The following is a 14824-nucleotide window of genomic DNA, read 5'->3' as shown; positions in this document are numbered from 1 at the left end:
TGGATTTCTTCAGATGGAAATCGACTCAGCACTGCAACGTTCAGAACATCACATTGAACACATGTGGGAAGTAAGCACACCGTATTAGATCCCACATTAAACATGTAATCACATAATTCCTTTAATCGGTCATTACAATTTGTTGCTTTAAAATTTATTTTCCTCAATTCTAAAACCTTTGTATCCGAATTGGTCACTACTCCGGTACGAATTCTCGACAAGATATCCTTGTAAACATTATCACCCTGTTGCCGCATATTTATTGTCAATTCGTTGTAACTAAACAAGGCAGATCATAGATTATAAGAACCTAATCCTCCAACATTTTTCTCCATAACCTTATTTGATAATTGTATAAAAGCAGGTTCTTCGTGAACAGGAGGAAGTTGTAGTAAGTCACTCAATAGTAGCATAGGTATTTTTCCGAACCAACCATCACCGGAATCTGTAGTATCAGATATTTCTGCAAGTCGCAAATGTATGTGCAGGAAAGTTACGTTAGAAACCATCGAAATTTCATCGATGATTACTAAAGTAACATTTTTTAGTTGATCTCGTACAACTTGAAGGGCTGCGTCGCTAAGTTGTCTATACTGGGCTGTATGCCCATGTTCTACAGGTAACTCAAACAATCGGTGTATGGTAAAACCTTCAATATTAAAAGCTGCGATTCCAGTAGGACCAGTTACTGCTGTGTCTTTTCCCATAATCTGCTTGATCCAGTGTGTAATAGTTTTTATTAAAAAACTTTTCCCAGTGCCACCTTCACTGGTGAGACTCACATAAAGTCTGAGAATGTCATTGTTAGACGTCAAGGACTTAGTAACTTGATCAAATATTCGCTGTTGATCAAGGTTTAATTCCGAAATCATTTCTGCAAAATCACCACAGATCACCACACAATCAAATTTATTTCCTGCGTCTTTAAAATCTTTCATGGCGCCAACAGTTTCAACGGGAACACACTCTACTAGGTGATTGTCTTGATCATTTTTTTCCGGTTCTACAGTATTCAACACACTCTTTTCAATTTGTTCCTTTATACGATCACGCGCTTGTTGAATATTCGTTATTCGTTCGTGATATTTAACTGCTTCTGTCACTTGCGATTGTAGCGACAGAAAAGCTTCCGTATATGTGTCAAATCCATTTTTCAATTCATCGATGTTTCTCCAAGGTTTGAATAATAATAATAATGAGAAATAATAATTCTCAGCTTGGGTTTGAACATTGTACTTATAATGATTGATAAGATACCCTCTTTTCCTTTTTTTAAAAAACAAAGATGCACGGTTTTCATAATATTCAGTTTTTTCGTAAGGTCTATTTTTAGTAACGTCATACCACGTAGCAAAATCGTACAGATGCATAGATTCTAATTCCTTAGGTCTGCTAGGATAGTAATCATCTATGAGGGATGGACAAAATATGTCTGTGGATTCACCTTCCAGATTCTCAATTTCTTTGCGAGTTTTCAATTTTCTGCTTCTAAATATATTTACATCTAACCATCTAATAGTAATACTGGAGTCAGTGCCATCCAATGCTAATCCTAAAAGAGTATCAACGCATTCAGGCGCTCTACATTATCTATGATTTAGCATGCGCATTCCAAGGCTACACAGAAGACTAGCCAATGACTTAGTAGAATTTATTGCTGCCATAGTGTTCGTAACGTAACTTTTTTTCAGGCTTTGACACGTACTTAGTACAGTAACATGATACTATCCCCGTATTTTCCCCAATATATTGTATATCCATGTTACCTATCTAAACCATGAGAACAGAAGGATTAAAATCATTGATATGGACTTCGTTTATCGAACGTGGAAAATCATAGAGTCTACCTTTTGCTTTCAATTGCTTTCTAGCACCTATAGAAACAGCCACATCCCTTATTGTCATAGCCTCTGTAACTGGACGTGGAAATGAGAATCTACATACTTTACAGAAGGAATTTTTAGTTTTTTTGTTGCGTAGACAGTAACTATTGCATTTATGCATTTGATGTGTAATTACACGTCTATATAATTCTGACGACACATGCGGTGACGGTAATCTGCAAGTGACGTATTTCATAATGAATGTTGATACTTCTTCCTTCGAGGATTTGTCGATTATAGGAGCATCTTCAATCCAAATTAAAAGATGAAAGTGTTGTAATCCCCGGTTTTGATATTCTCTACGCCAAAAGTAATGAGTGACCTTCCCAATCAGATTGTCCGGCGAACAAATGAAATCCAGCACAGCGTGGAATTTATTATCTATAAATCTAGCAGTTGAAACGGGGTCAGAAGTAATGAGTTCGTTCGGCGACATTTTAGCCATTCTTGGCCCGTTTACTTCACGAAGATATTCTTCAAATCTGTCCATAGCCACTCAGCTGGACTGAGCGTGAGGAACCACGTAGCTGGTCCATAATGGTATATCAAACAGTTCAAATCATTTCTCGGTTTTTGTCAATATTGGACTGTATTACATAATCTGGAAAATATAGTGTTCAAATTCGTTTGCAGCTGATCTTTAGAGAGCTGTTCTAGAAAACCAGCAGCTGTATATTTTTCACGTGGATTAGCGACATTCATTTTGTGATAAATTCCAGCGTTCAATTGCCGCATATTGGTATCGTGTAATAAATGAAAAATATATTGCATGTTCGATCGAAATTGAGAATGCTTGGACATTAGTTTTGACTCAATGAATTCATGATCAGTCAAACGAACCAATCTATTTTCATGCTATCCGTTCACTCCATAAGGATATAAATCTGGGAAACATTTCATATCTAAGTGTTCAGCACGATGACCTAACGGGATGTCATGAACTTTAAGCATTTGATAGAGCGCAGTAGCAGATTCGTTAATCCTTTTGTCATACATTGGATAAATCGTAAACTGCTTATAATAATAATCAGATTGTGACGTTTGCGTCAATAATGCACGTTTGTTGTTTTTGTCAATATTAAGTGTTTCAGCTTCAACGTCCTCAATAGTTTCGTGATTATTATCATTATTAAGAACTTCTTCTTGAAGCAATTATCATCAGCATTAGTAAAACAATTTTTGAGTATAAAGGGTTATTCGCTTTCAACCATACTAAGGCATTCCATACTTTCTTCAAGTCAACTAAATTTTCCTAAACTATTTTGGATTTTGTTGGAACGCCCCGTACCAATATGTATAATTCATGATTTAGATTTAATGGTTCAGTCGAAGGGCAGATTTTTTTTAAAGTTTCTTCTAACGGCAATGGAAGGTGAAATGTTCTCCCCTTTACTTTTGGAAACGTATCTTTATGCGGCATATTTTTATGCATCATTGTGCCCATTCTTACAATCGTTTGAAAAGGTTTAGCTCTTTGAATAAGAATTCGTTCAAACTTATTCAACACTGCTATTTCTGAAACTGAATGTACATCAAGGTTATTTAAAATACATTTGGGTGGTATAGAATTGTTGTGAATCTTATCGTAACAATATCGACAAATAAAGTGCACATCACCATTTTTGTATCCAATATGATTTAACAATGTTTGCATTACATTTCCCTTATATGTTGTTTTAGAAATATTAAGCTTAAAAACCTCCCTTCCAAAACAGAGTTTCTCGCAGGAAACACGGGAGGCGTGGTGTGTCCAAAGACCGCTTTATGAAAGCTTTAAATGCCAAATAATATCGAGATATAATCTTTTCTTCGTTCAAGCTTACTATTTCGGTATTATCTTTTTGTAATGCTTCAGCCTCTTTCCGAGCTTGCTGTGTTATTCGTCGAAGTGTATCAAGATCACTATCGTTTAAAGCTTTGTCTAAATTATGTAACAGTTGTTTACAAATGTTAGCTATTCTGTATATCATTCTCCTCAAATATCGTAAATGTGGAAAATGAGGCGCCAAAATCTCTAAGGCTAGAAAATTGGACTTACATAATTTAGGGTTTATGTAACAACCATGAGAATGACCAACTTTATCAGTATGTAATTAATTAGAACAGCTACTGATATGGTTGCTCAACTTATGTACCTTTCTTAATGAGCATTCCAACAGTTGTTTGAAGAAATCCTGTAAATTATTTAGAATTTCAACATCTTTTGTTTTACATAGATAACTACAACACCATGCTTTTGTTGTATTCTTCGATTTCAATACAGGTAGAACGTTTATAGCTTTCCCTTCCGAATTCAGTATAATTGATTCAGAACCGTCGAAAGTATGGTACGAACTTTCCGCAAAATATGATTCTGAAAAAGATGTGTCTGGATTGTCCACACAAAGCATTAATCCGGTCATCAACTTCTAAACATTCTGCTGCACGCGTTAAGGAAATTTCCATTTTTCCTTTACAATCTTTTAAGAGTTTCCTCATTTCCAAAATGTACTTTTGTCTAATATGGAAGCACCATTTTATTATACGCTCAGCTTCCAATCTACTTTCTTCTCGGGACGGCATTCTAATCATTTTTGTAAGTTTTCTAATATACATTTCTTTGTTATTTTTGGTTGCTATATTGTTATTTGTTACAGCAATATAACGATACTTTTTTATTATTCTCAGTGAAGCACGACGCTTTGCTGCTTTATTATAATCGTCTTCTTTACGTATTTTATCATAATACATATTCCGCTTTTTGGAGATAACTTCTTTATTTAGATGATAATAATATCTTGGTATCAATGGTGACCTTGAAATGACCTTGAAAATGAGGTTCCAAGTCAAATCCAAGGTCACAATTGGATTCCTCGTTCAAAGCAGAGCTGGGTAATATTTGTAGGGAAAATATTTTAAATACCATTTTAAATAATATATTCACTCAGAATTAAAATAAAATAGCATTTCAAATCGGGTATAAAATTTCATGCAAATAAAATATTTTATTTTGATAATGTAAAACGTAAAATAAAATATACGCGGTGGCGTATAATTTTTCCTTTCTTTGCATCACTCATTTTATGAAGATTCTTATTGAAGAACTCATTGAAGAACTACATTCAATGTATGTTTATAATGCAGAGCAAAAATACTTCGTTCGTTTAAGATTATCAAAATAAATATATTATGCACTGTAATTTAGTAAAATAAAATACTTTATTTCTTGATAATAAATTAAATATTCTGAACTATGGCACAAACATTCTCAGTATTTTTCAAATAAAATATTATTTCAAATATACAATTATACAAATATATAAATATACAATATAAAAATACAAACATGATCAGAAATAAAATATTTTATTTTTAAAAATACAAACATGATCAGAAATAAAATATTTTATTTTTAAAAATACAAACATGATCAGAAATAAAATATTTTATTTTTAAAAATACAAACATGATCAGAAATAAAATATTTTATTTTTAAAAATGTAAAGTAAAATATTTATTTACTATGAACTATTTGAAAATACCTATTTTACCCAGCTCTAGTTGAAAGTTATCTAAGGTGTGACCTTTGTTTTGCTGTTTTATCACTAAACGCATGAGATATCTAGGGGTTTCCATTCTTTCTCCACACCCTCTATACTTCACATGTTATTGCGAATATAAGAAATGTATGGACATACATACCTCCTTCTTTAGATTCGCCGCCAATTTTCGGTAATCTTTCTCCGACTCTGAATCGGAGTTACCCGACTCGAAGCTCGACACTGGCAGCCTCCTGCGACGATCTGGTGTCGGCGATCGCACCACCTTCTCGCCTTTTTCACCGTTCCGTGCTGTACGCGACGGTGGCGATCGCGATTTCTGTCGCGACTTCGAGCGTGTTTTCTCCTGACCTGCCGTCACACTTCGTTGATTTGCTTCAGACATCTAGAAAGTGGAAAAAAAAATTCACGCATAAAATTTTGCATAAAACATTCATTGTTAACACGTCAGTTATTGCGAAAGTGGCGCGAGTCGAAAAAAAAAAATTGAACTTTACATTTATGTGTATTACGTTGATATATTAGGTTCTTACATATGAAATGTCCTATTGATAATCAGAAGAAGAAGCATATCTAAAAAAATTATCACTCAAAATGGGACACTTCGTATGTAACAACCTAATAATATGTACAAAATATTGGAAATATAATACACGACAAATTTGAAATATAATACAGGACACATTTGAAATGTAATACACGACACTTACACCACTTCCGCAACGACTGGCACGTATAATGAAAAAAGCGGAGTTAATAAGCGGAAGGTACTTACGATATGCTTGCTGCTACTATGTTCAACGTGTTCTGGTCTTCGCGTCGCAGGACACACACTGTTGTAATCTTTCGGATTTAACCAAACGTGAAGAAATTTCCGATCGATTACTAAGCACGTCTCAGGATCGGCGGAACAAAAGGATCGAAATGATGCTCGATTGAATTCCGATAACGGACTGATTGTTAGCCGGTACGCGCGATACCTCTCGCTCGAGCTACTCGATCCACCCGTAGCGCTCGCGGGGTCTGGGGGACGAAGCGGGAGGCCGTCGAACACGTAACGTAAACAGCGAGCCGTTAGCGTCAATTTATTCGTCAAATAAAAGAACATTATACAATAAAGATATCTAAAACATGTTATCATTGTATGCATGGTTTTATAACACAATGAACAAAATCCCATAATCTTTCAAACACGCACCTTGTCACCTCCGTACGATCCTCCCTCTCCTTGACCTCCTTGAAGTAGGGGTACAGAGAAGTCATGTTTCCTCGTGGCTGTAGCCATATTTTCGTGAATGTGGCTTACCTGGCAACTCTTAGGGGTTTTCCAGTATGCATGTGATCGCCGCATGCGCTAGAGATAGTCAACTAACAAGGGATCACATTCAATTGGTATACATACCGATTTTTATCAAATTTATATGGAAGGTACTTCTGAAAAAAATAACTTGAAAACTAGAGGAGCTAGGATAAAAATTTTGTTCTAAATTATGAGTTTTTGAATGGATAATTTACTGATTTGCCAGAACAAAATTGTTCGTTTATTTATTTAAATACTTTACTTTTGAAATTTTTTTTGTGTTACTTTATCTTACTAAATGTTTTTTGAGAGAGAGAGAGAGAGAGAGAGAGAGAGAGAGAGAGAGAGAGAGAGACGAATGTAATGACAAGCGAGCGAAGGTAGTCATGCAATAAAGAGCAGTACCAAAATCGTAAAATTGAAATTAGTCCCCCGATATTTCCTACACGAATTTCCAGAAACTTCAAACATTGTACTTTTCTATTTATTTATACTCCTTACATGAAAATGTTTTCAAAACTAAGTCGTTACACAGTATTTCTTTATATTGGCCACAGAAAGTTACTTTGCAGTTCTCCCGGCATAGTTGGGCGGATTTTCCATTCATTGCCAATAATGTTAGACCGGCTAGCTCGAACAACAAAAGGTAACGGTTGGCGTGTAAACGGCTGGCACGGCACAAGACAACCGTTTTCGTATTTTAACCAGGTATACTTTTCCTTTCAACGATATGCAGGCGGTCACGATAGGAAATTAGTTACAGATGTCATAAATGGGGCTGGCGCAATGCAGGTTCAGCGCGTTCGTCGGAACACGGCCCCGCGTTTTAACAGGCCCCCCCATCTACGAAAATTACTAAACTAAAAGGTACCGATTTTAATTAACTTTTTACAGACTGATGAGACCATTAACAACTGATTACATTTAAAGGAGTGACAAAAATCATCAAAGTATTATTGTTTCATATTCATCTTATACAAAATATATAGCATTTTTAAATAAATAATTCCTCGTTGTAAAATTCAAGTGTAGGATTTGAATGTGAATTCAGCCCCCGCAAAACTTTTGAACTCGGCCCCGCAAAAGGTCACGCCGGCCCTGGTCATAAATCATGAGGTTGCGGAGGAGTGTTTAGGAACGTCAAATGACCCACGGCCACGGCGCACAGTGGGCAAAAATAATGAAATTTGTGTCAAAATCGTAAAACGTTTGACAGAAATAAGATGGAGCGATGATTTTTTTATGAAATCAAAGCTGAAACTTTACAGAAGGGAAAATATAGATAAAGTGATGGAGACAATGTTTGACTTTTAAAATGTAAGCTGAACTTGCAATGTGTCAACAATTTTCAATGGTTTTTGCATTACTATGCGTTGTCGAACTTTTTTCTTAACTTGCTACACATCATTTCTTATACATTTTGACATGCCATATTCTAGCATTTCAAGATTTTGAAAAAAGAGCGATTCAAATGAAAAAATCGATCAAAATAATAATTTTTACGTTAAAATGTCTTACTACTTCTTAATAACACCAATACGCGTCGTATTTATTTACATAGAATACCAAATAATAAATATATATATACGTGTGTGTGTGTCAATTTATTCGTAGTTATGTATAGCTACGTGAACCTGACACCCATCTTTCAAAAAGTTAACTTTTGTTTAAGGAAAACGATATTATTTCGTTTGTAGCTGATTGTAGTAACAGTAGTTTCGTTTATAATTTCAACAATTATAAATACAAACAATTGAAAAACTGACGGAAATAACTGAAGAAATGATGGAACTAAAAACGAAACCATTGTTAGTACAATCAGCTACAAACGAAACATTATCATTTTCCGTAATACAAGTTAATTTGTTGAAAGTCGGGCGCCAGGTTCACGTAGCTTACAATTAGTTATGTGCCCTACTTCCAGAAATCCCATGAAATTACTGAAAAACTGTACTTTAGTACACTTATTTATATATACATTTATGAACTTAGTCAATTATACAGGGTGTCCCAAAAATGTTGGTGTTCCTTGAAAGGAGTGGTTCGGGAGGTGATGTGAAACAACTTTTTCCTTTACGAAACTGTCGGATGAGGCTTCGTTAAGCAGATATTAACAAAAAAACCCGACCAATCAGAATACGCGCATACCGTTAGAGCGGCCGTGCTAGCGAAGGCTACGCGCTAGGCGCCCGCGTCAATATCCTTGGATACACGTCGAGTCACTTGTTCGCGTACGAGCGCGGCCGCCTAGCGCGTAGCCTTCGCTAGCACGGACGCTCCAACGGTATGCGCGCGCTCTGATTGTTCGGGGTTTTTTGTTAATATCTGATTAACGAATCTCCATCCGACATTTTCGCAAACGAAAACGTTGTTTCACATCACCTCCCGAACCACCCCTTTCAAGGAACTCCAACATTTTTGGGACACCCTGTATAATCAATTACATTTTATATATTATTTAAAAACAAAAATTCAAAATTTTGTATAATAATAAATGAAACATTTGAATTTTTTGTTACAATGAAAACGTTACTTTAGTAAATGCATGCATTTGGCAGTAGTTTCTAGTCAATGTATGTCTAAAATGCCCATAACTTCACCTACAATCATTGTGAAATGCATTCACGCTTTTACTATCGCATATGTAAGAATATTTCGACTTCAGTAAAATGGCAACAGCGCAGAGTAGGGTAAGGATAGACGCTATAATGCCAGAATGACAACGTCGCAATGTATTGATTTCACGTTAGTAGTCCTCCTCAGAAAACAGCATCTCTTAACGACTACCTGAACTAAATTTGGTATGTGACTTACTCTGCCATTATTCACAAAATGGCGGAACACGATTTTGGGAACGTTTTCACGATTTTTCGCTTTTCGTCCTTATATTAGCATATTTTGGGCTGAATGAGGGCTCATTCGAAAGAGGAAGGTCCAACGAAGGGTGCTCTGGTCATAATTGAACGAGAGTGTGTTGATATTTAATAATATGAGCGTTCCAAGTTGAACAAAAGTCGAGCAAACCACATCCGTAGAATGTAAGTATTTTTAGGTTACTAAATGGATTTTGTGACTCAAATGATGACCAGAGCACCCTTCGTTGGACCTTCCTCTTTCGAATGAGCCCTCATTTAACCCAAAATATGCTAATATAAGAACGAAAAGCGAAAAATCTTAAAAACGTTCCCAAAGACAAGTTCCGCCATTTTGACGATAATGCAGAGCAAGTTACGTCCCAAATTTAGTTCAGACAATCGATAGGCGATGGCGCTTACTGAGAACGACTGTTAACGTGAATTCGATACAATTGCGATGTTGCCGTTCTCACAGCAGCGTGTCTCTACACTGTTGCCATTTCACTGAAGTCGAAATCGCGCTTAGCATCCCGTATCCTTACATTTGCCAACGTCGACTCTCAGTCTCCTTTCCTTCTTCATCAAACTGTCTCTCTCTACTTTCGTCGTCGCTACGAAACCCTAGTTGTGCGCTGGACGCGGTTCGATCCCGGTAGGCGTCACTTATTTTTTTTTTACTTTTTCTTCCGTTTGTATCATGTTTTGTTATGGAAACTACCTTTTTATATATTAAGTTTATTTGTATACAATTTTGTGCAATTTTTATGTTTTTTATCGCTTCGAAAAAGAAGTCAGGATGTGAAAGGAGTTTCTACAAGCATTCATAAAAACTTACGTCATTATAGTTTGTAAATAACAATTTAATTATATTAAACAAACATTGCACAACTTCTTTCTACTTTTTTTCTTTTCTTTTTTTCTTTTTTTTCTTACTTCTTTTTCAATGCGATAAAAAACATAAAAAGTTGCACAATATTGTATAAAAATAATCTTAATATATAAAAATATAGTTTCCATAACAAAACATGGTATAAACGGAAGAAAAAGTAAAAAAGAATAAGTGGCTCCTACCGGGATCGAACCGCATCCAGCAAAAAGATCTTGAAAATTGACAATTTCCACTCTTACGCGTATCAACAATTGCTGTAAAATGTAAACTATTGCGGTACAAACGAAACGAAAAACGGTACAAACGGGTACAAACTATTCTAAAAGATAGGGAAAGAATCTATATAAAAAAAAATATATATATTTATATATTTTATATATTTTATATATTTTATATATTTTATATATTCTTATATATATATATAAGACTCGAAATTAGAGGCTTAATAAATTCGACAGAGAGGAGTGGAAAATATCTCGACACTTGTTGTTGCAGCAAATAGTTTCTGTAATTCAACATATAAAATCTTACTTATAATTAAAATAACTCTTAAAACTACTTTAATGGTAATACCGCACCTGAATCAACACAATGTCGGTATCTCGATCTAAATATATTTACAGCTTTACGGTAACTGTCTAAAAGTTCTGACTGCTCTATAGCTGAAGACTATGTCACGTAACGGCTGACCAGCGAATGCCTCGCTGCTGGTGTGTTGTTTGTAATGAGCGTTTCTCAGTCACCTTTAGTTACGTACATGACGTAGACCTATAGGTGATCAAATTTGAAACGGCGTCAAACTTACATATATATGTATTGCAACGTGATTTTCTGACACGGTCCGCGATCCGCGTCGGGAAGCGTGCAAAATGAGAGTTTTCCGACTCCTCACGCCTTTTACGGGAAAACCCGAGCGCCAGGTATCAGGAGATACCGGCGTGAGAAGCCGAACTTCGTGAAAATTACAACGGCTAGCGATCCGAATCGCGGAGAGGGTCGTGGATCGTCGGCGAGAAAAGGAAGTCTGAGAAAGCCGTCTTCACGGCAAGACGGGGCGGATTAACACAGCACTCGTTTAAAATACTATAGTATATTGTACGCGAAAGATGTTACAAAATTCGGTGTACGCTGTCGAGCCGCCGTAGCGTCAAAGGTCACCGGGACGACGGGTAACCGACACGAGAACTACGTTTCAATAACACGTGCTGATTTCGATCACGTTAGCCCAAATTCCGTCGCGATTCGCCCAAAGCGACTTTGGAAACGATGTTCGGACAATCTTGACGCTCCCCAATGCGCCGAGCCGGCCACCGTGAGATTTTTCTGAGTATTCCCTTTAATGTCAAATAAAGGGGCGAGTCCCACACTATCCCCTCCATACGAGGGGGTGTGCGTAAATGCATTTCCTCACCTAGAGAGTTCGCCTACTTTGTGACGCGGCAATCCGCCACGTCACAGCTGATAGAACATGTTCTGCCGGATTTCATATGGAATATCGTCCATGAGTTCCGGCAGAACATGCTCTAAAAAAACTTTATACGCTGGACCGTCCAGCCTATTTGACAAAATGTACGGTCCAACGATAAAGTTGCCGCAAATGCCGGCCAGAAATTAATCAACCAGCGATCTTGTGCTGCCCGTGGACGAAGTGCTAATGGATTTTCGTCGTCCCACACATGCCTATTATGGGGATTGAAACACCCTTCTTTAGTGAAGAGAGCTTCATCCGTCCACAATATGTATTTCCAGAACGACCGATTCCTTGCCTCTTCTTCCAACAACCACCGTGAATACTGAAGCCGCTGGCTGTAATCTCCAGGGCGCAACAGCTGCACGGGTACATACTTGTACGGATGTAGCAGATGCTTCTTCAAAATTCGGTGCACCGTCGTTCGGCTGATACTAGAATAAAATAAAAAAACATTTACTATTACATAACATTACTTTTTTCAATTAATTATTGCTGCAAGTATCTTGTATTATAGCTTACTTTAAGCGGCGGCTAAGATCGCGCACACTGACGGTGGCATCTTCCTGTATGGCATCCAGGACATGATCATTGATTGTGTTTCTTCTTGCTGTTCTAGGGCGACCCATTTCGCTGCCTTGCGGCAACACGGACCCCGTAGTATAAAATCTATGGGCCACCCTGCGCAAGGTATTGTGGCTCGGCACTCTTTGGTCCGGATATCTTCGTTTAAAATCTTCGATTGCAAGTCCCGTATCTCCATCATTTTGGGCATACACCAAGAACATACGGAAATAATCAGATGGCGAAAACATTTCTCCTTCAGTGTTTCTGACTGACTGACAAGATTTTATTTACGCTGTCGAACATAGTCGATTTCGGGAGTCATTTTGATCGCGGTACGGCGAATTCCATTGACACCGGATCACACGCGCCGCAATCATCAAAGATACGTGACTTCTTGCCGCTTCTACGTACACATTGTTTCGGGTTACTTTGATATTCGAATGTTCGTTTCCTTTCTAGAAAATCGACACGTAATAAGAGCTCAACAGTCAGGATGGTTCGTTCTTGACACTTATGCGAAACGCGAGTTTCCAAAGAATGTTGATTTTTTTCTACGTGAATTCTGTTGTTCTGGTGCGAGTTAGCTCACAATGGGACCATGAGACACTACTTGGGGGAGAGGAAGCTCCTTCGGAAAAATCTTGTCAGTCACTCAGAAATCCTCCGCGAAATATGTTCTCTGCTCAGGAATATTACAGAATGTTCTGGGTGTATGCCCAGAACAATAGAGACGCTAAGTGTAACTTTCATTAAAGTGTACGCCCGAAAATATCCGCAGCTACGAATACCCAGTGAAAATACCTATTTTTTGTTTTACGTGGAGGAAATGTGCTAACGAGACACCCGTCTGATGCCCGGGGGAGCAACCAAGCGGGTAGTGCGGGGTTCGACCCGCTAAAACCACCACGGTGACCTTCGGACGCTCTTCAACACTCGGCGTGTCGGGGAAGCCAGAGGTAATTCTTACGGAATCCTTCTGTGGCTCCCCATAACCCCAGCCGGCCATCTATGCCTTGATGGCCCGCCGCGTCCCGGGGGGGGCAAAATATCCTGTCCCCCCTAAACCTCCTCAACAGCAGTGCAGGGAAGCCGCGCCCCGCACCACTACATCTCGGCGGCCCCATGAAAGTGAACCCAAGGCCCCCGCCCCAGGTTCCGCGGCCGCCAGGAGGACAACCTTTAACTTGCTGACCCCCTCTCGCTCCACCATACCTCCAGTGAAAATACCTTGCGCAGGATGGCACGCCGATTTTTCGCCACTGGGTCCACAATGCCACGTGCAGCTGCGAAATGAGTCTCCCAAATCAGCAAGGAGCCTCGCATCAACCGATCGCGTTCTCGAGGCCGTACAGGAGGATGCCACCGTCAGTGTGCGATCTCAGGCGCCGGTTAAAGTAAGCCATAGTATAAGATAATTGCAGAAATGATTAATTAAGAAAAGAGATGTTATCTAATAGTCGATGTTTCTTTATTTTATTCTAGTATTAGCCGAACGATGGTGCACCGAATTTTGAGGGAACACATGTTGCATCCGTACACGTATGTACGGATGATCGAAAACACCAACTTATGTCGGTGAAACAATGTAATGCAATGATAAAACTTTATTATTATTAACTCTTTTGTTGTAAAACCTTTACCATCATATTCCTGACATTTTTCTAATTAAAATGAGACCAAACACGATATAATGCGGACGATATTTACCATTCATCTTTTTTTAATTAGTGTTCTACAATTATGATACATAATAAGTGGTTACACGTAAATATGTACATTACGTCGTGTTTGGTCTCATTTTAATCAGAAAAATGTCAGGAATATGTGGTAATAGTTTTACATAAAAAAAGTTAATAATAAAAAGGTTTTATCAACGCTTAACAAGACATTAATGTATTCAAGGTGGTTGATAGGAAAAGTGGAAAAGAAGGTATTTAGACTCTTGCCGTTATTGCTTATTTATTATTGCAAAGCCTCGTACTGACGAGAGCATTTCCGACGCAGAAACAGTCTCGGCGTCCGCTCGTTTCGTTCAACTGTCTTGATGATCCACGAGCCTGTCGCCAGCCAAGCAACGGCGCACAGTGGGCGAAAACAGGACAAAAATCGATTTTTAGTTTTGGTTGAAATGAACGAGATTAATTATTTTATGTCTTTAATAATATCCTAAAGTTTATGAAGAACAAATAAAATGAGTTAAAAGTTATTTAATATAAGTTGATACTCATATTCAAGTATTGTCATTAACGCTCATCCGGTCAATTTCGTAATATTTTTGTGTCTGTTCAAACTCTTCGTACACATCTAGAGCAGCATGAAAAAT

At 37.6% G+C, this 14824-nt stretch overlaps 1 protein-coding gene across 1 annotated transcript; it reads right to left on the bottom strand.

Moving 5' to 3' along the window:
* Positions 1-293: 293 nt before the first annotated feature.
* Positions 294-2373, bottom strand: LOC128882304 (uncharacterized). The gene is made up of 2 exons (XM_054133885.1): positions 1848-2373; positions 294-1552 (listed from the first exon to the last, which is right to left on the bottom strand). The coding sequence occupies exons 1-2, from the start codon at positions 2371-2373 to the stop codon at positions 294-296; spliced, it is 1785 nt and encodes a 594-aa protein (XP_053989860.1).
* Positions 2374-14824: the final 12451 nt, after the last annotated feature.

Source organism: Hylaeus volcanicus, unplaced genomic scaffold, assembly GCF_026283585.1.
Source record: "Hylaeus volcanicus isolate JK05 unplaced genomic scaffold, UHH_iyHylVolc1.0_haploid 9967, whole genome shotgun sequence".
Classification (NCBI taxonomy): Eukaryota; Metazoa; Arthropoda; class Insecta; order Hymenoptera; family Colletidae; genus Hylaeus; species Hylaeus volcanicus.
The sequence above is the reverse complement of the archived record's forward strand: the minus strand, read 5'-3'. Positions and strand labels throughout refer to the sequence as shown.

Excerpts from the sequence above, each read along its gene's own strand:
- LOC128882304 (XM_054133885.1), bottom strand. The coding sequence starts at position 2,373 with ATGGACAGATTTGAAGAATATCTTCGTGAAGTAAACGGGCCAAGAATG. Across the intron at positions 1,553-1,847 it reads AAAGCAATTGAAAGCAAAAG|GATTAGCATTGGATGGCACT; the intron begins GTAGACTCTATG and ends ATACTCTTTTAG.